At 36.1% G+C, this 22,016-nt stretch overlaps 1 protein-coding gene across 2 annotated transcripts in view; it reads right to left on the reverse strand.

The window, feature by feature from the left end:
• arhgef25b (Rho guanine nucleotide exchange factor (GEF) 25b) overlaps positions 1 to 22,016 on the reverse strand; it is a 39,599-nt gene that overhangs the window by 13,971 nt on the left and 3,612 nt on the right. The window contains exons 1-3 of one of the 2 annotated variants that reach the window (XM_038275259.1): positions 18,775 to 19,146; positions 811 to 1,127; positions 637 to 723 (exon numbers count right to left, since the gene is read on the reverse strand). In XM_038275259.1, the coding sequence (XP_038131187.1) occupies positions 637 to 723; positions 811 to 1,127; positions 18,775 to 18,868 (498 nt within the window). In that variant the 5' untranslated portion in view covers positions 18,869 to 19,146. Of the gene's footprint in view, positions 1 to 636; positions 724 to 810; positions 1,128 to 18,774; positions 19,147 to 22,016 lie in introns of those variants that run through there. The other variant, XM_038275260.1, reaches the window with a different exon arrangement.

The following is a 22,016-nucleotide window of genomic DNA, read 5'->3' on the forward strand; positions in this document are numbered from 1 at the left end:
ATGAAAGTCCAATGATATTTGCAAATGCAATCCATTTAGTGTGTTTGCCTTCATTAATATGCAGAACATATATATATATATTTTTTTTTTGTCTCTGGATGGATCATTTGCACCTCTTTAGTGGGCGAGAGGGTTCATTTAATTCCACAGAGACAACATTTTTCTCTCTATATCAGTGGTTAAAATGCATTTTTGCAATCCTAAGGCTGCTGTTCACAGAGCTGTGGTGCTGAAAACACAGATTCCAACAGCTACTGTTCATCTGCTTTTCTTCTTATGCAGGTTATTCATTAGGAATAATGATAATTAGTAAGTAAAAACAAAAGACATTTTTTTTCTTCTGTTTTGTCATTATGCAGTTATTTCTGGGCGTAACTTCTGCTTTTTTATAAACTAAACACCTTAATAGAGTGAAAGAAAAAGAAAAAAAATGTTTTGTGCTCGTGGGCTTGTTTTTTTAGAGGATCTGGCAGATGTTTTTGAGTGATATGGTCTTTAGAATTTTAAACAATGATCTTGACCATATAACCATAATTACGACATTGTTGGAAGGTTTTATGTTATTGGCTGTTACAGTGTTATTGGTTGCTAAGAGGCGTTAGTGCACGTTAAAGGAAGAGTAGGGCAGCATATTACTGGGCTCTGTGAGTCATCCAGAAGGTCACATAAGTAGTTCTGGCGAGAGGAAAGGGAAGGGGACACGGCTGTTGGACTTTTGCACTCCTGCAAAAAAAATACAAAAAATAAGCAGCATTAGGAGGATAAGACAGAACATTTATAAGGCGGGTGGTGCAGCTGTAAGGGTCTCACCGTGTCTTCAGAGGACAGGATGGTGTAGTTACTGTGAACTTCCAGCGAACTTTGTCTGGTATCACTGTGACATAAAGGCTTTTGCTTTCCATCTGCCTTGAAAGGCTGCTTCTCAGCTTTCCCCACTCCACCTCTAGGGTCAGAGCTCAGCTTGCGGACTGGATTTGTGAGCCATTTTTTCAGTGCGCTGACGGGGTGCCGCGATGCTCCAGATGAGGAGTGGGAACAGGGGCTGATGCTACCAGAGGCTTGGTGAGGCAGAGATCCTACAGAGGGAGCAATGCTGCCTTCACTGTCCGCCACAGAGTACGACTCAGCTGCAGGGGGAGAGAGTCAGAGTTCAGCAGATGTTACAGACACTGTCCTGCATTCATCGTAGACATGCATCCTTAGTCAGCAGAACAGCTGTGTTCTTTGATTGTAATTCTTTAACACAAAAATGGTATCTTTTCAGGCAAGAAAAGAAGATACATTTAAGGACCTTCATACAAGTAAGAATGAAAAGAACTGTGGAGGCAGGAAATGATACCAGGAAGAAAAGAAATGAAGGAGGGAAAGAATGCATGATCTTGATATTAATTTTAGAATTTAGGATTGTGTAAACAAAACTGGGAAAAATCTGAAGCAATCATGTCTCCAGCTAAACCTGGAACACAACAATTTTGTAAACAGTGCTCTTTTATATTCTCTGCAGATCGCTTCACTGCAGAAAGGGATCCCTTTAACCTAACCACACTGCTCCAATCAATGTTAACATAAGTATTATTTGCAAGTCTTTACTCTCCAAACAAAGTCATCAATTTTATACATTTGTTCTTATTTCAAAAGACCCTCAGTTACCGTTTTCACAATTATGTAAGTTGTAATCATCGTGAGAAGCTTTCCAGCAGTCTGTGGAAAAGTGGGTCAGCCATTTACTTAAACTGCTTGATACAGTAACCACAAACGCATATAAATGGATGACTGTAACCAATTCTACGTTGTTTTCATTTTTTCCTACATAGTGTTCTGTCCCATTTATTTGAATTTAACATGATTTAACATCCTAACACTAGAGATATGTGTAAATATACGGTATAAATAACTGTTGATGGCACAGAATTAGCAGGCACTTCTAGATTTGTTTCCAGCTCGGTTTCACTCAAATCGAATTAAATTATATGTGAAACAAATCACATTTAACTGCCGTCATGAATGGTAAAATCTCATTCAGTAATTATTATTTAAAAGAAAGGCAGAGAGCAATGCTGCACATTTTAGAGTTAAACTGCTAAAAAAAGGATTCATCATTATCTATCTTTGTGATGTTGCATATGCATGGCATGTAAGAAGGTGGGATTTAATGTGGTGTGAATAAACAAGAACATAATTATACAGTTCAAACAATTTATCTAGGTATAATTTTACACCAACCTAGTAGAACAAAACTAAGAAATGACTGAGGATATCTGTTCACAATGAAAAAACACACTGTGTAATCATGCTCTTAAACTATTAAGACATTTTGTTCAGTTTTAAAATTTTGTTTTCTTCTATAAGAGACCAGCATCCAACATCCTGACTTAACATGTTTCATGCCAAAAAACAAAAGGAAAAAAACAAAAAAAGTCTATCTTGAGTTTTTTTTATTTATTTATTTATTTTTTACCAGATACAACTGAATCGAGAATTAAACATGGGTTTTCTTTCAGATTTTTTATCACCTTCATTAACAAAGAAATTTGAAAAAACATGCTTGATTTATAGAATAGTCACCCAAATTCATGACGGTGTAGTTTGTATTTGACTATAAATGAAACTTTGCGAAAAACTTTTTTCTTTTTTTTTTTTTTTACTTTATCCATGTCAGGTTAAATGTAGAATCAAATTATACAATAATTTGTATGATTTATAGGTGTGCATAGCAGTGGCGGCTGCTGCTCTCTGAAACAGGGGAGTCTCAATGACGTTATTTAAATCCAAAGCTCACATATTTTATTAACAAATGTTGAAACACATCAAACACATCACTGTAACCAGTGAAAACAGCTGTTGTGATGTTCTCTGACATAAGAAAGTCCAGAAACCACAGCAAGAGTTCATCACAAGATGACTGTTCTGATGAATGATCGCTTTACCTCTCGACTCATGAGGAAAACTTCCTCACTTTCTGGCCACTGTCAGTCACAAATCCTTAAGTATGCTGGCCAATCAGCATCCAGCAGCCAGCTTAAGAGGTTTAGCCTCACTGGAAGTGACATATTTTGGCGTATTATTCAATCAGGGCTCTAATTTCTCACTGCTTACTTCAACAGACTGAGTCTCAAACCTCAACAAGATTTCTCATAGAGGCTGACAGGCAAAGTCAGAGAGCAGAATAAACAGCTGATTAATGCCTATTTTTTTTTTTATATCTACTCCTGGGGAAGTTTAGCCACCCTGCGCACAGTGCATTAGAGTAGAACAAGGATCACACAAAATGTTTACTTCACTATAGCATCTGGCTTTTTTAATCTTATAAAACCTATCATATTTTAAAAGTGATAATGCAGCCTCTAAATCATAACCATTTAGTTAACTAACATAGAGTGTGAGTAGCTCCACAGGTGGACAACAGTAGGGGACCAACAGACGGTGCAGCACAGGAACATAACAAGCAAAACAATAAACAAAAAGGATGAGGACCAAACCTGAGAAACTGTTGGAACTTAACGTGACAGGAAGACAACAACAATAATCAGAAATCTCAAGAGGACCTTAATTTAAAAAACACTGCAGGTGAGCTGATGGTAGATATAATCTGCTGTGATAGAAAAGCAGGAAGTACTCAAAGAACAGAAAAGGAAGTAACATTAAATAAAAAACAAAAAAATATATTTAAGTCACAACTTAAAGCAGCCGTATTCATATAAACTTCAACACAGAATGGGTACAAAACAAGAAACAGAAGCAATAATCCACAAAGACGTGACTTGGTTGGTTTTTTTAACATCTCAGTCCAAATAAAAGGTTTTATCTAATAATCAGGCAATAAGGCCATCATGTTTGTTTCCATCTCTGTGAGAAGCTGCTGCGTAACTCTGATCTAGAAAGCATAATCTTTCACTTATAACATATAAGATCTATTTAGTATCTCTCTACAGACAGACAGACAGACAGACTTACTGGTGTAATATATGTAACTCTTTATTTGTACGATATGTACAAATTAACAACACAAAGTAAAAAAAATGAAATTGTAAAATGGGGGTCTTCCTCAAGGATCAGTTTTAATATGTTAGAAATGAATGGAAGTCAATTAAACATGCCCTTGATGATAGAGAAACATGCTTGTGTTTGTGTGTCTGGATGTGTATATGGACAGTAGTTTCCTCCTTTTTCATTAACTGCTGAGTCCAAAAATAGGGTAGGCAAGTATAAGCAGTGGCTTCAGTCTGCTCCTTTTTTGGCATCATTTTTGTTTGTTAAATGGTACTCTACTGTATGCTGTTTCGCTTTTTGTAAAGTAAATTTAATAAAGTAAATCTAATCTAAGGAATATAATGTTTTCAGTATCAATTAATGAGCTGCTATTCAGGAGGTTTCTTAATGTGTGAACTCCAAAGCTTTATGGTATCATTTAGATATTTATGCAGAAAAAATCTCATTAAGTACAAAATCTGTGATGTTAGCTGGAACCTTCTCCATTTTAGATTTTATCCCACTTTGCAATGGAGCAAGGGTCTTTTTTCCCTCAGTTTAAGGGAAAAAAATCAAAATCCATCATTAATATTGATGTCAGAAAAAACTTTTTAAACTGTAAAGTGTCTTTAGTTCCTAATGGAATTTAAAAATTAAATAAACAAACATGACGAGAGTTTTAATACAGGGCAGGAAATACAATGTACTCTGTTGTTGTTTGTCTCATTCTGTCAAATTATGACCAAAACTATAAGATGCAAGCTGGCATGGAAGACAAGAAACACCAACCAAGCAAACAAAAAGTAAGATGTAAGTTCAGCCAAAAAAAAAAAAAGTAATTTAGGATAGCTGGAAAGCTTTAGCCTAACTTATTACTGCAGTTATAAGGCAATGCTGTGATAACTGAGGCCTGCAGGGTCGTGCAGGTTCCAGTTCTGGACTGGGATCTTTCTGCATTAAGTCATTCATGTTCTTTCCACAAGTTCTGTCTGATTTTGAAGTATTTAAGCACTCTATGTTGCCTTTTCTTTTCATCCCTGTCCTGGGACAACCTTTTCAGAGTACTGTATACCCCCATGACCTCAGCAGATACATGGATAGCCATGACTCTGCTGAAATAAGCAGGTTTCAGCTGTAGATAGATTTATTTATTGAAGACATGACAGATAATAAAAAAAAGCACTTTAACAAGCTAATATCTGATAACTATGAACATAAATTTTATCTCTGTATTACCATTACCCTTAAAATTGAATCAATCTATTAACTTTTCTTTGACAGGTTATTTTACGTGAAGTAATTTTTTGTTTATCTAAGGTATCTAAAGGTGTTTAATCAAAGTAAAAAAAAAAATTGTTTTAGAATCTCACACAGAGGAAAATGGAAATCATCTGACTTTGTTTTGGTATTTTTCCACTTGGACAAATCACTTCCTCACATTGTTTGACACATGTTCCCCTCTAGTGCACTTGTTGTAGCCATGCATGCGAATGAAAACATTTGTCTGGAAATGATTCACTCTTGGGATTTAAATCGCAGCACGTAGTCGTTTATAATTTTATAATCAACATTAAGATCCTTTATTAGAATAATAAAAAATGATTAACAAGAAAGAAGATTACCTTACGATTACCTTACGAAATACTGTTTTTCATGATAATGATCATTTTCTGCATTAATTAGAAATTAAAAAGGGGGGATTCTTGCTACCTTGTGTCTGTCTAAGTCTAAACATTTATGAATTCCTGTCGGATTCAGCAATTCAACTTTTGATACAACTTATTTAAACTTGTAGTTGTGATGGTTGGCAGCAGCAGAAGGCTTTAGAAACTGCTGGAGCCACTCTCAATCAGCAGAATGATGTGTTGTTTTTTCTGCACTTTTCACATGTTAGTCCCACATTAGTCTTACATAAGAGACTGCAGGGTTGATCATAATCAGGGCTTAATAACATGCAAATACCGATGGATGCAATTAATATTATTAGTTAGTCATGGGAAATACTGAAATACTGTTGTCACTAAACTACAATTCCAACTTGCCTTTCATGTACATGAGCCTACTCCTCCGAAGGGTCAAGGTGGAGTTTATCCAGGACAGATACAGGAAAATAACCACAATCTTATTGTTTCATGCTGCTGCTTCAACATCATGTTTTCTATGTGTTTGATTTCTAGTAGATGATAGATAATCAACCTGTCCTGCTTGGGTCTGTGTTTTGGTGGTAAGTAAAAACATCCACAGTCTGTCTAATTAAGCTAATTACTGCTGCTGTAGCTGACTTTTTATTTCTTGAATAAGTATTCATGCACCTTGAATCTTCCTCTTGTTGCATTACAACCTCAAATGTTAAGGTATTATATTCGATTTTTTAGGAGATCAGGAACCACAAAGTAGTGCATAGGAATTAAGTAGAAGAGAAGAATGATGAAGACCAACGAACACCGTGAATACATAGGTAAGGAAAGACACTGTGAAGAAGGTTAAAGCAGGAGTAGGTAATAAAAGTGATCTCAAGACAGCTGTTTACCTAAACAGACAGGCCTTGCAAGGAGTGCTTTAATCAGAGAGGTAGCAAATGAACCCATGGTGAGCTGCATAGATTGAAGACTCAAGTGGGAGAATGTTTTCTCATGCTCTCTACAAATCTAGTTTTTAGAAGGAGTGTAGGAGTAACCTTTACACAAATCAAACCATGAAAAGTCTTGCTGAGTGTATGCAAAACTGTTGCAGTCATGTGAAAAATTATAAACTAAAATAAAACTTTCTAAACTTTATGCAAAAGAGGAGAAAAAATAAATATAGCCATGAGCACACTCCCCAGACAATAAAACATGGTGGTGGTAGCGTCATGCTATGGGGAAACTTTTCTTCAGCTAATACATGGAAATTGGCCAAAGTTGATGAAACAAAACAGAAGGTGAAGGTGGTTCCACAGGATAACTATTTAGTGAGCCAGAATATGGATACACACCACACTTCTCTGATTACATTTGCAAAAAAACAATAATAAAAGCACATTTCATCTTTATACCAATAGACATTTACACACTACTTTTGTTTATCATTCACCTAGAATCCTAAAAATGAATGCTACCATTTTTTGGTATTATAAAGAATCTGTGAGGGATTTAGCTGGGGAAACAATCAGTGGGTAAAAATAGTTTTGCAGGCCATTTGCAGTCTGTTTTCACATATTCTATCTAATTAGGTTTCAGGTAAGGCTGAGAGATTAGTCAGGACCTCAGACAGAGAATTGACTTCATGAGTTTCTAAAACAGAAACATGAAGCGTTTTGTGCCATTTGTGTCTTTACATATTTTATTTATGTTACATTATATCCCTTTTTTGGCAAATCTGCTAATGTATAAGTAATGTATAATAGATACACTTCTCATGGCTTTCATGCAGCATGCAAGTCTCCAACAAACTGCACTTGTTTATAAATAAATTTTACCTCAGAGAACCTCATAGCTATAAATATTGATATAATTCCTGACAGATTCAGTATTTCACTTTTGATACAAATCAAATAAAGCTGGTACTGTAGCTCTCTGCAGTGTGATTAAGTAGCTAAACTTGTCATCACCTATCACTTATGTGTAAAATATCTAACTTTACAAGTGTGGTTCTATTTAACAGGAGTGAATCTATGTTGCTGTATTTACTCCATCACGTACTGATAATAATGACTTAGCCTCTACTGGTGGCCTGCATGAATCAGACGGCGAAGCTCCTCAGTCACAATTATGATTTTTAGTGATTCTATTCACAGAACTTTTAAATGTATGTCCAACTTCTCTGCAACTGGAGGGACTTGTATCTTTTTGTTTAAATAAGTACAGTATAAATGGCTGATGAAAAACTAAATGATATAATGAGAAGACACTAGAAAGCTAAGAGAGAGCTAAATAAAACAGAGTATGGGAAGTATTTAAAAAACGGATGGACAAATGAGTTTAAAATAAAGAAGCACAATTTGATTATTTAAATCACTTTCTTTAAAAAAAAAAAAAAGCACTGTAGACGTGTTAGACTCAGGGGATAGAGGTACAAAATGGGACATGTCAACACAGGGCCATTTTCATTTTCACATCCCACATGCAGGCTTGCAGGTTCTGTCACAGTAGTGTGGCTCAGAGAGAGAGAGAGACATTGCTCTGTAATCTCACCTCCAAACACTGGAACAACAGAGGATTTAGCATTCAGGGCGGGAGAAAGAAGATTGCTTATGTGTGGGCATAGACACGGGAGGGAGTATTAATGCATTTAGTAAATCACTTTGTGCGCAAAATAGCATTCAGAAAAGTCAGCGAATAAGATGAAAATAAATACAAAAACAAAAAATTGTTTTGTTTTATTTTAGTTTTTGTCTGTCTTAAACATAGACTTGTTTAAATTGTTAGACAGACAGACAGACAGACAGATAATAGATAGATAGATAGATAGATAGATAGATAGATAGATAGATAGATAGATAGATAGATAGATAGATAGATAGATAGATAGATAGATAGATAGATAGATAGATAGATAGATAGATAGATAGATAGATAGATAGATAGATAGATAGATAGATAGATAGATAGATAGATAGATAGATAGATAGATAGATAGATAGATAGATAGATAGATAGATAGATAGATAGATAGATAGATAGATAGATAGATAGATAGATAGATAGATAGATAGATAGATAGATAGATAGATAGATAGATAGATAGATAGATAGATAGATAGATAGATAGATAGATAGATAGATAGATAGATAGATAGATAGATAGATAGATAGATAGATAGATAGATAGATAGATAGATAGATAGATAGATAGATAGATAGATAGATAGATAGATAGATAGATAGAATGAGATGGCAAAAGTACTCCCTTTCCGTACTTGAGTAAAAGTACAGATACTTGTGTTAAAAATACTCTGGTAAAAGTGGAAGTACTGATTAAACTTCTTTACTCAAGTAAAAGTAACAAAGTAAAGGCTTGTAAATGTACTTAAAGTATAAAAGTAAAAGTAGAAACCACTTTTTTCATGCCGTTGCCTACATTTTAAATGGATGTCTGCCAATAGGACTAAAACGTTATATATATATATATATTGATATATATTGATATATATATGACTATCTGACAGAGACTCATTCTCAGAAGATTCTGACTCATTAGCAAGATATAAATTCAATTGTGATTTTGTGAGAATTCACAGACCCAGTTTCTCTTTTTTAATCTTGCCATTAACATTTGGAATCTGCATGTATGTGTGCGTGCTCAAACATGGCAACAAGAACAAGAAAAAAAAACGATAATGGTGAATTCTTGAAAGCCAGCAGTTGTTTTGGTTGGCACAATTTGCAGCACATTCGCCAGGAGTCATTCTTGATGCCTACTATGTCAAACAGATAAGGACAAGGGTGATCGGGAATGTCTTGCTGCTTTTCTGCCGAATCTCTGGAATCTCCGTTGTGTTAATTTTCAATCATCTCGTCGTCCATGCTACTATGCTAACGCCACCAAGCTGCAATGATTTGCCGCGAATGAATACCGCAGAATCTGTCGACTCATCTTGTAGTGGTGCGTCAAATGCAACGTAGATTCCCATCCAATTAGATTGAATTTGGTATTGATGACGGAAAAAATAATAACGGTAACTCCATTGAAATGATTCAAAACTAAAGTAACGAGCCAATTTTTTAAAATGTAAGGAGTAGAAAGATATTTGTGTAAATCGAAGGAGTAGAAGTAAAAAGTCGCCATAAAAATAAGTAGTAAAGTAAAGTAAAAATATCAGAAAAGTCTACTTGAGTACAGTAACGAAGTATTTGTACTTAGTTACTTCCCATCTCTGTAGATAGATAGATAGATAGATAGATAGATAGATAGATAGATAGATAGATAGATAGATAGATAGATAGATAGATAGATAGATAGATAGATAGATAGATAGATAGATAGATAGATAGATAGATAGATAGATAGATAGATAGATAGATAGATAGATAGATAGATAGATAGATAGATAGATAGATAGATAGATAGATAGATAGATAGATAGATAGATAGATAGATAGATAGATAGATAGATAGATAGATAGATAGATAGATAGATAGATAGATAGATAGATAGATAGATAGATAGATAGATTGTAACAAAAATAAAGGAAAATCTAAAAAACAACATGGCATTTGTCAGCATGTGACTGTCTTTATGGAAGGTCGAATGAATGATAGTGAAAATCAAGTCCTTAGACTTAATTGAGCATTATACAAATGTGGGATGTTTAGCATATGAACAAAACATGTTTGATTATTTCATCCTCTTCACAGTGCTTAAAAGTCCCTGCATTATGCTTTTTTTCTTAAGTGTAGAGTTAAGTCATTTACATCCAATTCTTTTCAATTCTGGAGTCTTTTTTATTTATCTTTCATACTTCTCATTCATTCACTTTGTTCTTCTGCTGTCTATTTGGTGACAAAAAACTGTCTCACCTTTTCTGCCATTGAGTTTGGGATTGATAATACCCCTCTCCTGATAAATTTACTTGAAATAGGCTTTCTGACTCAACTGATGTTGGTTTTAAGAGTTTTCACTGAATACATGAACACTAATGCTCACTCAAGCCGACTGAACAACCAATGTGTCATGATCTTGGCACTGATGACTGGCTTAATTACTCATTCCATTCAAGTATCTAACTCTGCCCAGTTGTTCATTTCCTCTTATCTGACCCACCTGCTCCTGCCTCTCTTTAAGGTGCTTGAATCCAGTCATCAAGGCCAGATTATCTTGTTCTCTCTATTCAGTAGTGAGAGTGTTTTCTAGAATATCTTGGTGTTTCTGATCCTGACCTGTTCTGCCTCTAAACCACTGAGCTCACCTGTTCCTGTCTGAACGGTTTGCCTGAACTGTCTTTGGACTCCTTGACCTCTGAGCCTGCCTGTTCCTGTTCTGATCTGTTTATCTGACCTGGCTTCGGACTCCTGCATGTTCTCTGGGGCTGTAGCATCTGGGACTCTTTGGGCGGCACCTGCTGCATCTTGTTGGCAGGCCACCAGCTGGATCCTAGTTCTCTGGCTATGGACTGAACTGGTAAACATGGTTAGTGACTTACATGTTTATAATCATCCTCCGTCAGATTTTCCTTGTCCCCAGCCTGTGTTTCTCTCTTGCAGTGATTACTGCCCTAGCCACTGCAGATCCGCAGATCCACCTGTTTTTAATTAACGCTTTTTGAAGTAATCCCACTGTCTGTCTTGCCTTGAACACTGGGTCCTCCTTTCTGAGCCTTGACACAACATAAGTCTGAAGACACTGCTACAAAGGACTGGCTAGCATTGTTAGCTCCCAGGTACCTCATGCTGGCCATATTGTTAGAGGCCATGCTGTGAACTCTAACATTTCCTTTGTTTCAGCTGGACCCACCCGGTCCAGACATCCTGGGATCAGCTAAGCTAACCCATTCTTTTTCGGCTTCATCACAGTTTATTGCATTCCTGTGTCATTATTCATTTTTTTAACCATAAAACCAAATGAAACTGCACAGTTTAAAGGTCATTTTTCAATGCATTAAGCCTTTAAACTCGAACATTCCTCAGAGACTCTTGAATGTACTTTTAAATCCTTCCCCTTTTATTTGTTTATTTATTTTGCTTATTTTCAGCAGCGTTTATTGCCCATGTAGTTATTAAATATAATAATACTGTGTTATTATTTGCTAATAAAGGTACCATTATTATACCATTACAAAAGACCACAGGTTTTTAACCTATGGCCTTTTTTGTTTATTTTATACAGTGAAAGATTTATCACTAAGCCTGGATTCACTCTTTCAGTCACATCCAAATGAACAAAGGCAGATTTACTTGGTTGGTGATTAATAACTCTGCTGATAGCCTTAGCCTAAATTAATAAATTGGTGGAATCAATTGGATTTAAACATGCAATCCAGGAGTCCAACCTTTATATAAAAGACTAAGAACCCTGGAGAATAAGCTAACTACAATTATAATAATTCAACTGATAATAATTAATCAGTTTGACCCTCAATTTGAATGACCTGTTAATAACTATAACTTCCAGTTCTAGTTTAATATATTTATAATCTTCTGGTAAACTTGCACAACACCAGTACTGATAAGAAGATCAAATAAGGTCCTGTTCCCCCTGACTTGCTGGAAACGATTAATAAGGAATGAGTGAAACCATCTGTTAATATATGGATTTACATTCATTTTTTCAGTGTAGATAGAACAACTTGAGGCTGGAGAGTATTAAAGGCTGAACTAAAATCAACGAAAAGCAGTCTAGCTTAAGCCTTGAGGTTTTCAAGATGTTTAGCCACTAGATGCACTATGCTGTTGCAAGTATCAGTGCATCTCTTACATTTATAAGCAAATTAGTAAGGATCTAGTTTTGGACGAACAACTGATCTAAGATCATTTACCACTAGTTTTTCAAGAGACTTCTTCACAACAGATGTCAAATCGATAGCAATGGCTATAATAATCACCCTCTTCCACAAAGATAGTGCAGTATTAGTATCAAGAGCTCTCTGAAAAATTGGTGTCTAAGCATGTGTCAATTGATTTGCATCTGTCTTACTGACATTGACCTGCTTGAATAGCTTATTGATGGTAACATAATCAAATTCAATCCTGTCTAATTCATGTTGGATCACGCTGCAAAGTATTGAGTCATTTTCAGCAAAAAAAGTCATGATTATCAAACTCTCCATAAATGTTATAAATGTTTCAAGTTCACAGCCAGTGAAGTCTTTTGTGTTCATGGATATCAGCATTTTCTCAACAGCCTTCTTATCATCTTCTTTTGTTTTTTTAACCACTGTTTTAGCTCCTGTTGTATAGTTTTTTTAATTGTACACTATATTGCCAAAAGTATTTGCTCACCCATCCAAATTATTGGAATCAGGTGTTCCAATCACTTCCATGGCCACAGGTGTATAAATTCAAGCACCTAGGCATGCAGACTGTTTTTACAAACATTTGTGAAAGAATGGGTCGCTCTCAGGAGCTCAGTGAATTCCAGCGTGGAACTGTGATAGGATGCCACCTGTGCAACAAATCCAGTCGTGAAATTTCCTCGCTCCTAAATATTCCACAGTCAACTGTCAGCTGTATTATAAGAAAATGGAAGTGTTTGGGAACGACAGCAACTCAGCCACGAAGTGGTAGGCCACGTAAACTGACGGAGCGGGGTCAGCGGATGCTGACGCGCATAGTGCGAAGAGGTCGCCAACTTTCTGCAGAGTCAATCACTACAGACCTCCAAACTTCATGTAGCTCAAGAACAGTGCGCAGAGAGCTTCATGGAATGGGTTTCCATGGGCGAGCAGCTGCATCCAAGCCATACATCACCAAGTGCAATGCAAAGCGTCGGATGCGGTGGTGTAAAGCACGCCGCCACTGGACTCTAGAGCAGTGGAGACGCGTTCTCTGGAGTGACGAATCGCGCTTCTCCATCTGGCAATCTGATGGACGGGTCTGGGTTTGGCGGTTGCCAGGAGAACGGTACTTGTCTGACTGCATTGTGCCAAGTGTAAAGTTTGGTGGAGGGGGGATTATGGTGTGGGGTTGTTTTTCAGGAGCTGGGCTTGGCCCCTTAGTTCCAGTGAAAGGAACTCTGAATGCTTCAGCATACCAAGACATTTTGGACAATTCCATGCTCCCAACTTTGTGGGAACAGTTTGGAGCTGGCCCCTTCCTCTTCCAACATGACTGTGCACCAGTGCACAAAGCAAGGTCCATAAAGACATGGATGACAGAGTCTGGTGTGGATGAACTTGACTGGCCTGCACAGAGTCCTGACCTCAACCCGATAGAACACCTTTGGGATGAATTAGAGCGGAGACTGAGAGCCAGGCCTTCTCGTCCAACATCAGTGTGCGACCTCACAAATGCGCTTCTGGAAGAATGGTCAAAAATTCCCATAAACACACTCCTAAACCTTGTGGACAGCCTTCCCAGAAGAGTTGAAGCTGTTCTAGCTGCAAAGGGTGGACCGACGTCATATTGAACCCTATGGATTAGGAACGGGATGTCACTTAAGCTCATATGTGAGTCAAGGCAGGTGAGCAAATACTTTTGGCAATATAGTGTATGTGGTGTACCAATCAGCACCACTTTAGCTCTGCCCCTGAAAATATTGAAAAGAAAAAAGAAATATATAGGAACTAATCTTAGCCTAAAAAAAGGCAGAAATAATATGGGACTCCTCAACCAAACTTTTCTGCGATTTGCCAGGTTATTCTTGATTATGAAAGTGTCTTGGGTGTTTTAAGACAAAATTTTTGGAAGAGGGAGAGCGTAAGCAGAGATGATGAGTCACTGCTTCCAATGTCTCCATGTTTTAGTGATCAGGGGGATATTTTGAAATGTTGTAATTCAGATGTGAAAGCGCAAACTTTTTTGTCTTCTTCTCCCATGCTTCCACTATGTTTATCTAAACAGTGTCAATGAAAGCTGAATTAAAACCTAACTTTATTTGTCCCAACTTTGTCTGTTCTATGTACAGATCTGGAGTTATAAACATATATTATTTATAATCTTCCACATTTGTGCAAACTTCAGACTTCTCTCTTTCCTTTCATGTTTTGTAGAAATAACCTTTTTAAGTTTACATTACTGAGTTAGAGAAGATTTCTCTAACAGAACTGTTGCCAGTTGAGCTAGAGAAATCCTCTGTGGTTAAGCAGTGCTCTCTGGGCTATGGCATCATCACAACTCTCTTTAGAACTGAGCTATTCTGTGTGTAGCAGTATAAGCCAAGTTTTCTGATTATGATTCAGATTTGGTTTAAATGCAAAGGACTGAATATGAACTGCATTCAAGAATTTTTTTCCCAGCGCAACTAAACATACTTATATCCTGTGAACTTTTCTCAGAGAAGTAGTCAAGAAGCAAAAATTCTCAAAGGATTTTTATTACCTACTGTAGGTAACAGGAATTCTGGGTAATTCACCAGTGTGCTTTCCTTTTACTCTGAAAACCCTGCAACAATCAGCCAAAGAGAAGCTGCACTACACCTCCAGTCCAGCAGGTGACGGTAAACAGAACATTTTTTTCTGTACCTCCAGTGTCAGGAAGTTTTAAGTAAAATCCTAAGCTTAAAAGGTTTATTTACAATAAAAAAAATGATTCATCTGTATTTTCACATGTATCTAAAAAAATATTTACACATTTATTTTCTTTTATAATACCCAGGTAATCTCATATATCTACAGCCCAAAAAGGGAGTATTTTAGTTGAGAATGTATTTATTTAAATCCAAACCTACCTAAATCTATATTTATGTCAATAGCAGCTCTAGGCAGCAGATTCAACATCGAAAGGATTTCCACAAGCTAACAGGCAGCATCCAACTCATGAAATCTCTTGCAGCCCTCTCACCACAGAAGGATTAGAAATGAAAATAAAAAATGTTAATTTTACATGTATATAAATGGTCACACTCTACTATATTGGGTTTATATAAAAAATAGTTTAAGGAAAATGTATATCTCTTGTTTTTACAGGAAAAAATGAAAGCTTTGTCAGATTATCACTATATTACTACAGTGATTTTTCTTTAAACTGTAGAAAAACGCTTGAAATGATTAAAATGTTGAAACTTTCTGACATCAAAATCTTGTTGTCTGAAGAAGGGCACTGTTTGGTGAATAAACCAGTTTGGGAGCTACAACTAGTGAGCGGATCCATGTTTTTTATTCTTGTGATTTTTGTTGCCTTTGTGATCCAGTACCAATCCGTAACTTCCTCAGGGTGTGTGCAATTTCTCATCATTTTCTAAACCTTTTTGGCAAAGTATTACACTTTATACTGTGGCTGTGATGAAAGCTTTATATTCAATTTTAGTAATTACAAAACAACCCTGGCTGAATTTAATAACATTTTTCGGGACTACCAAAGCTACTACTGCCCAATAGGCTTAAAAAGCCTTCTTAGCAGCCCAGTCTAGTCTATCAAAGGGACTCTACTGCTCTTAAAAACACATTTAAAAGTGCAATCTTAATCTAGATCAACTGACAACACAGATTAAGTTTTGAAGTGTACTTCCCAGCTTAAAAACATATTTAAATGACTTTTTACTTAACAAATAATAACCAAATGAGTGGCTGATGTTGATGCAGTCAGACATAGATTTGCTGGTGAAGTCATCAATGTCATTGTCATTACAAAAACGTAAAAAAAAAAATAAAAAAACTAAAAACAATCCACTGGACTTTGTTTCCAAGTTTAAAGACATTTCGCTTCCCATCCAGGAAGCTTTTTCAATTCAAAATGTCAGAATTAGCATTGAGTTCCATAAGGCAGTGTTTTTCAACCCTGGTCCTCAAGGCACACTGCCCTGCATGTTTTAGATGTTTCCCAGCTTTCACACACCAGTTATCAATTTATAGCAGATTATCAGGCTTTGCTAAACTGCAATCATCTGAATCAGGTGTGCTGAAGCTCAGAAACATGCAAAACATACAGAGCTGTGTTCCTTGAGGACCAGGGTTGAAAAACACTGCCATAAGATGTATATCTGGAGCTGAGTCTTGTCTGGAGGAGGTCACTCTCCTGTGTTGAGCCATGTGGGTGTGGAGAGGTTGTTTGGTTTTCCAATATAAAGATCAGAGCATTCCTCACTGTATTGAACTGCATACACCTCTCCACTCATCTTAAGTCTGGGGGTTTAGTCTTAAGACTGAGATCCCACTCCTGACTAAGTAACTAGCCCACACTGGCCTGTCCTGAAGACCTGAGGCTCTGCCGATTTGACACCAATTTAAAAGTAGGGTATTTCTCAAGAAAATTACTAAATGGATGACGTTTTTTAGGTGTACTTTCTCACTTAAAAAAGAACATCTTAAAACACATTTTGTGACAAGCTTAAGGTGGCAATAGCAACACTCAGTTTCATTGGCTACTGCAGCTGCTAGTGGAATGAAGCACTGAAACTGTAGACAACTACACTCCAAAAATGCCCAGAAAGTACATGTTCTGTAGAGGAACCAAAGCCCATGGAGAGTAAATTTATCCTGGTAAATGTGTATCGACTCATTACCTGCACATTGAAAAGCCTAATGCTTTTTAATGGTAATGGGAAAGAGTTTCACAGCTCAGGGAGGAGAGTCTTTTGACAGGACAACTGCTATATTCAAACTCTGGTTTAGTTTCCCAAAAACCAGCTTTAGATACAGAAGGAAGATTTAAGAATCACCTCTTTTCTTATATGCATCTCTTTCAGAACCTCAGATGCTACAGAATGCCTTGTTTTACATCTAGATTAATACCACAATATTCCAAAAAATTTAAAAAACAATGCAACGATACATTTTTCCCATGCTATTGCTGTTTTGGTAATGGAATGAGATCTGACTTAAGGGGAAAAAACATCACAACTATTTCCAGCAGGTAAACTTATTATGTAATCAGCCTCCAGCAAAGTTTCAGAAAGAAAAAAGCACAAGGAGCGACTTAAGCTTCAAAGTTCAAATATTTTTTAGATTTACAGAATGCAAAAGAAAAGACCAAAAGAAAGAAAAAAGACAGAGGAATTCAAGCAAATTTTGGGTAGACTAAATCATTGTCATGTACCGGGTTGACTAGGAAGAAGAACATCTGTAAAGCACATGGAAGCAATGTGACTGAAGGAACCCAAAGGGAACAGCTGGATGGATTCAGACAAAAAGGGAAATAAGGTGATGTCAGTTTGCACTGAATAAAAAAAAGGATTAAATGATGCCTTAGAAATAGTGATTTAACATAAAAAGATCACAACTATCTTTTTCAAAAAGAATCCAAAGATAGAAATGACCCAAATCCACTGGAAGCAGCTGATGAGGCTGGATGAATCATCACAGTAAAAAAGCATCTATTGATGAGAGACAGGATATTACACTTCATGCCATTTACTTTAAAAACATGACAGTTTTGTGATATTTTACCAGATACTTCTGATACTAACAAAACATCTGAACAGCTGAGATATGAAAGTGGGTTAAAAAAAAAATCTATAATTTCTTAGATTTTTAAAGCATGCCTCTAGGGATAAAAAATAATTTTATTTTTAATGAATTTAAATCCTACAAAAATATTCAAGCTTTTATTTTTTCACAGCACTATTCCTTTTTCATAGCCCCTTCTTCAATCTAGTGTCTCTGCAGGTTTTCATTTGAAACCTTTTCTGAATATCTATTTATCCAGACTTAATTAAAAATGTCATGTATTTTTTTCTTGCATAGCCAGAAAAAAAAAATGTGTTTTAATACTTCCAGTAAGAAGAAATAGTTCTTTGTCAGTTTACGTCAGTTGTAATTTGTATGTGTTGCTACTATGTTCTTAATAACTCTGTTTAACATTCACAGACGTCCAAATGTTTACAGAATCAGGACTACAGAGTCAGACGTTTCTTAAGCTTTTCTCCTCCCATATGAAGTCAAATTAGTGCCAATGTAGTTCATGTTGACAGACCGGAGAATATCCCTCTGTTTTCTAAGAATGTTCTTGCACACCCAGTAAGCCACCATGACAATTCTTTAAATTATGTTACCTATTTATAAATAGGACATGTGTATTTTTAAGCAAATAATATATCAAATGAAACATTTATAATATGGAATTGGTTTGGGCAGTCAATAAAACTGAAGCATATCTCCAAATTGGTAAAAGAAAAAAAAAATCACAGAGACTTTCTCAAACATCACTGAAGTTCTTTAAACTAAACAGGGTCTTAGTTCCAGTTTTGAAATCTACGTCCAGCAGAGGTCCAACTGATCAGCAGACGGTACATACCTCTACTTCTGACAAAGCAGCAGCCACAATTACTGAGAAGTTGCCTGAACAGATGCTGACACCCACAGCCTCGCTGGTGGTGACCCCCTCTCATGGTGATCCACTCGTGCTGCTCCACTCGACACCATCAGAAGCAGACACAAACACAGTATCACTCTAGTCCTGCAGTAATCCACGAGGTGAATGAGAGGAAAAGTGTGCAGATAGCTTTACAGTCATATTCCAAATCTGATGGGAGGGAGAAATGTCAAAAGAAAACTAACAACCACATTCCATGGTGTGGTGACAAAGGTATGAGAGTCAGAGATGCTCGTGACTTTGGATCTAAACCTCAATGTTTACTGAGACAGATTATAAGTGGGGCTGAGGGTTAGTGAGGGAGCGATACAGAGGCAGGAAAGAGGAGGAGCTGTGATGGGAGACGGATACAAGCTGTACTGCTGTACCAGCATCTGTTTCCAAGTCCCTCCTCACATTCAGTCCCCTCCCTTTTCTGTTCATGTCAGCTTAATCAGCCTTTCTTGACGCTGTTTCCTATCTGGCTGTAGCACCTTTTATGCTTAAATTTGCAACTATTATTCATCCTTTATCATTATCTATATAACCAATTAGCATTCATTTTGCAATTGCCTTGGCTCTTTTGTGAAATCTATGTCTTTTCCTGTTTCTTTTATTAAAAAAAACATTCTACATAGTCTCCTGAGTCAAATTGGGAAAAAATATATACAGTAATGCATCATGTCATCAAGCTTAGATTATTGCTATTGCTTCTGACATCCAAGCCATACAAAACGTGATGGCCAGACTTTTCACAGGTCCTAACAAGGAAACCCAAATCCCCCATATTCTATGTTTTTCTACACTGGCTACGTAAACAGTTTAGTTTTCATTTTAAAATAATTATGCTGAAATATTAAGCACTAAGCAACCCAGCGCCATATATATACCTCTGCTCGTTGCCTATATTGCCTTCAATATTATAGTAGTTCCCCACACCAGATTAAGGACAGGGAGGAGGAGGGGTTCAGTCCATAGTGCTTTTTTTTTTTACATAACTCTTTTATTTACAAGTATTTATTTTACAGATTTCATAAAAAATATTTACATTATACAATTGGTGATGTACTGTTTGTAGGAGATGACTCTTTCGATGAATTTAAATACTTTTATAAATGAATGGCCTTTTTATTTATTATTTTAAGATGCAATTATAACTTATTTTTATTACTTTTATTTTAATTGTTGTTTCATTAGTTCTGCCTACAGCCCCTTGTGATATTTGTTCTGATAAAAGGTTCTTGAGGAATACATTCTGATTACTTGCCATAAAAATGCAATATATAAAATTAATACTCAGCTCCTTTTTTAAGCATTTTGTTTCTTTTTATCTGTATCCGTGTTTGCTTGTAGAAAATCTATGTGCGAGCATTGCCTTAATTTTAAATATTTAATATTACCAAATCACCCAACCAACTTTGAGATGTCTGAATAAAGAGTGTTCAAGGAAACATGAACAAATACAAAATCATGACTGCTTTAATTATTTATATAATTATATTGTTATAAGATATATATATATATATTATATCTTTTTGACAGGTGGCAAAGTGTGCTCCTCGTGGAGGTCCTTGCCACTTTACATGGGCAACTACACTTTTGTTAGGGCCATTTGGGCTAGAGCCCAAATCCCCAATGATTTTTGCTTTTGCTTACGCTCTACTGTTTTCTCAAACAGAGAATGCAGCTTCTTAGAGTTGGTACCAATGATCACAGGAAGTGAATCAGGGCTTTTTGGATAAGGATATACAAGAGCTAATTACTGAGACTGTTTCTGATGCACTCTCAGAGCAGGGTAGCGGCCCCACATCCACAACCACATAGCCTAAGTATTGATATTGTTATATCATATCATATATATATATATATATATATATATATATATATATATATATATATATACATATAAATAAACTGGTAAAACTAACAATTAATCCACCTTATGGGAAAATATATTTTTTTCTGTGAAAGCAAGGAAATATGTGTATTATGGTTAAATCGAAGCACACTGATTTTAGACGTCTCAATGAGAGCATGATGCTGTTCCTTCAGGGCAGAGATGGCTGAGATAGAGCATGAGTACAAATACCCGGAAGTTCAGTGGGACAGGAAACCGGGCTGAAGCACTAGGTTCATGCACAGGTCTCAGCAGGAAGGACCAACGATGAGTCTTTTTCCTGTGGAAGATCCACTCATACAGGGTAAAATATACATATTTTATAAGCCTGGCTTTTTTCTACATTTTAGTCTGTTATTTGGATAATAGAGTGTGGATCCTTGAGTTAAAGAATAAAATGTCTTTGTTTTTAAAGAGTGAAATGAGAGATTCAGTGTTTGTTTACAAAAAAACAGGTTCAGTATTAAAGAAGCATTTTAAAAAGAGAGAGATATTATCTGCCTCAAAAGTCTAAAGAAGGGACATGACTATATTGAATTGACCTGTACAGTTTTACACAACTTTTCAACAAACATGCATGTATTTTACTTGGATTCTATCTGGTTCGCCATTACAGGCAGTGGCTAATTGAGAAGTGGAAGCATAACAATTAAATTTTATGTCAAAAATGCAAATACGGTTCCATATGAATAAATATCACATTACATTATAATGGGTCTACTACTGGGTCTGATCTGTCACAGTTGTTATTCTTTTGCCCACAGAGATCTGTTTTAACCCATATCTAGAAATGGAAAGAAGAGGTCTCATGCATTGCTTTCTTTCTGAACTGAGAAGAACTTTAATCTGAGAGGGAGCCTAGAGGTCTAGAGTAACTCTAAAGGAGCCTCAAATATCTGCTGCTCAGGTGGTATGTTCTGTAGAACAAGGTCATAATCACATTATCACTAAAACTAATGAAATGATGAAAACTAGACTCAAAAAAGCGCTTTCGTTAGCTGAAGTAAAAAATAAAAACTAGACCTTGGAAAAAAAACACTGAAACTTTAATAAGACTTTACAAAATTAATTAAAACTGAGTAGGAGAAAATTTGCTTAGTTTTCTTTTGTTTCTTTATCATAATGCATTAATAGGATGTCTAGTTTCCATTTGCTTTCTTTGCTTTCTTCTGTTGTACTGCATTACACCAGTAGATGGCAGGTATAGCAGGCAGGTCATTTGTGCTGCTGAAGCAGTCTGTCCTTTTCTAAGATTATATTTCTCTTATTTATGCATGTATTTATTTTA

This window comes from Cyprinodon tularosa, unplaced genomic scaffold (assembly GCF_016077235.1).
Source record: "Cyprinodon tularosa strain WSP-4 unplaced genomic scaffold, ASM1607723v1 ctg95, whole genome shotgun sequence".
Classification (NCBI taxonomy): Eukaryota; Metazoa; Chordata; class Actinopteri; order Cyprinodontiformes; family Cyprinodontidae; genus Cyprinodon; species Cyprinodon tularosa.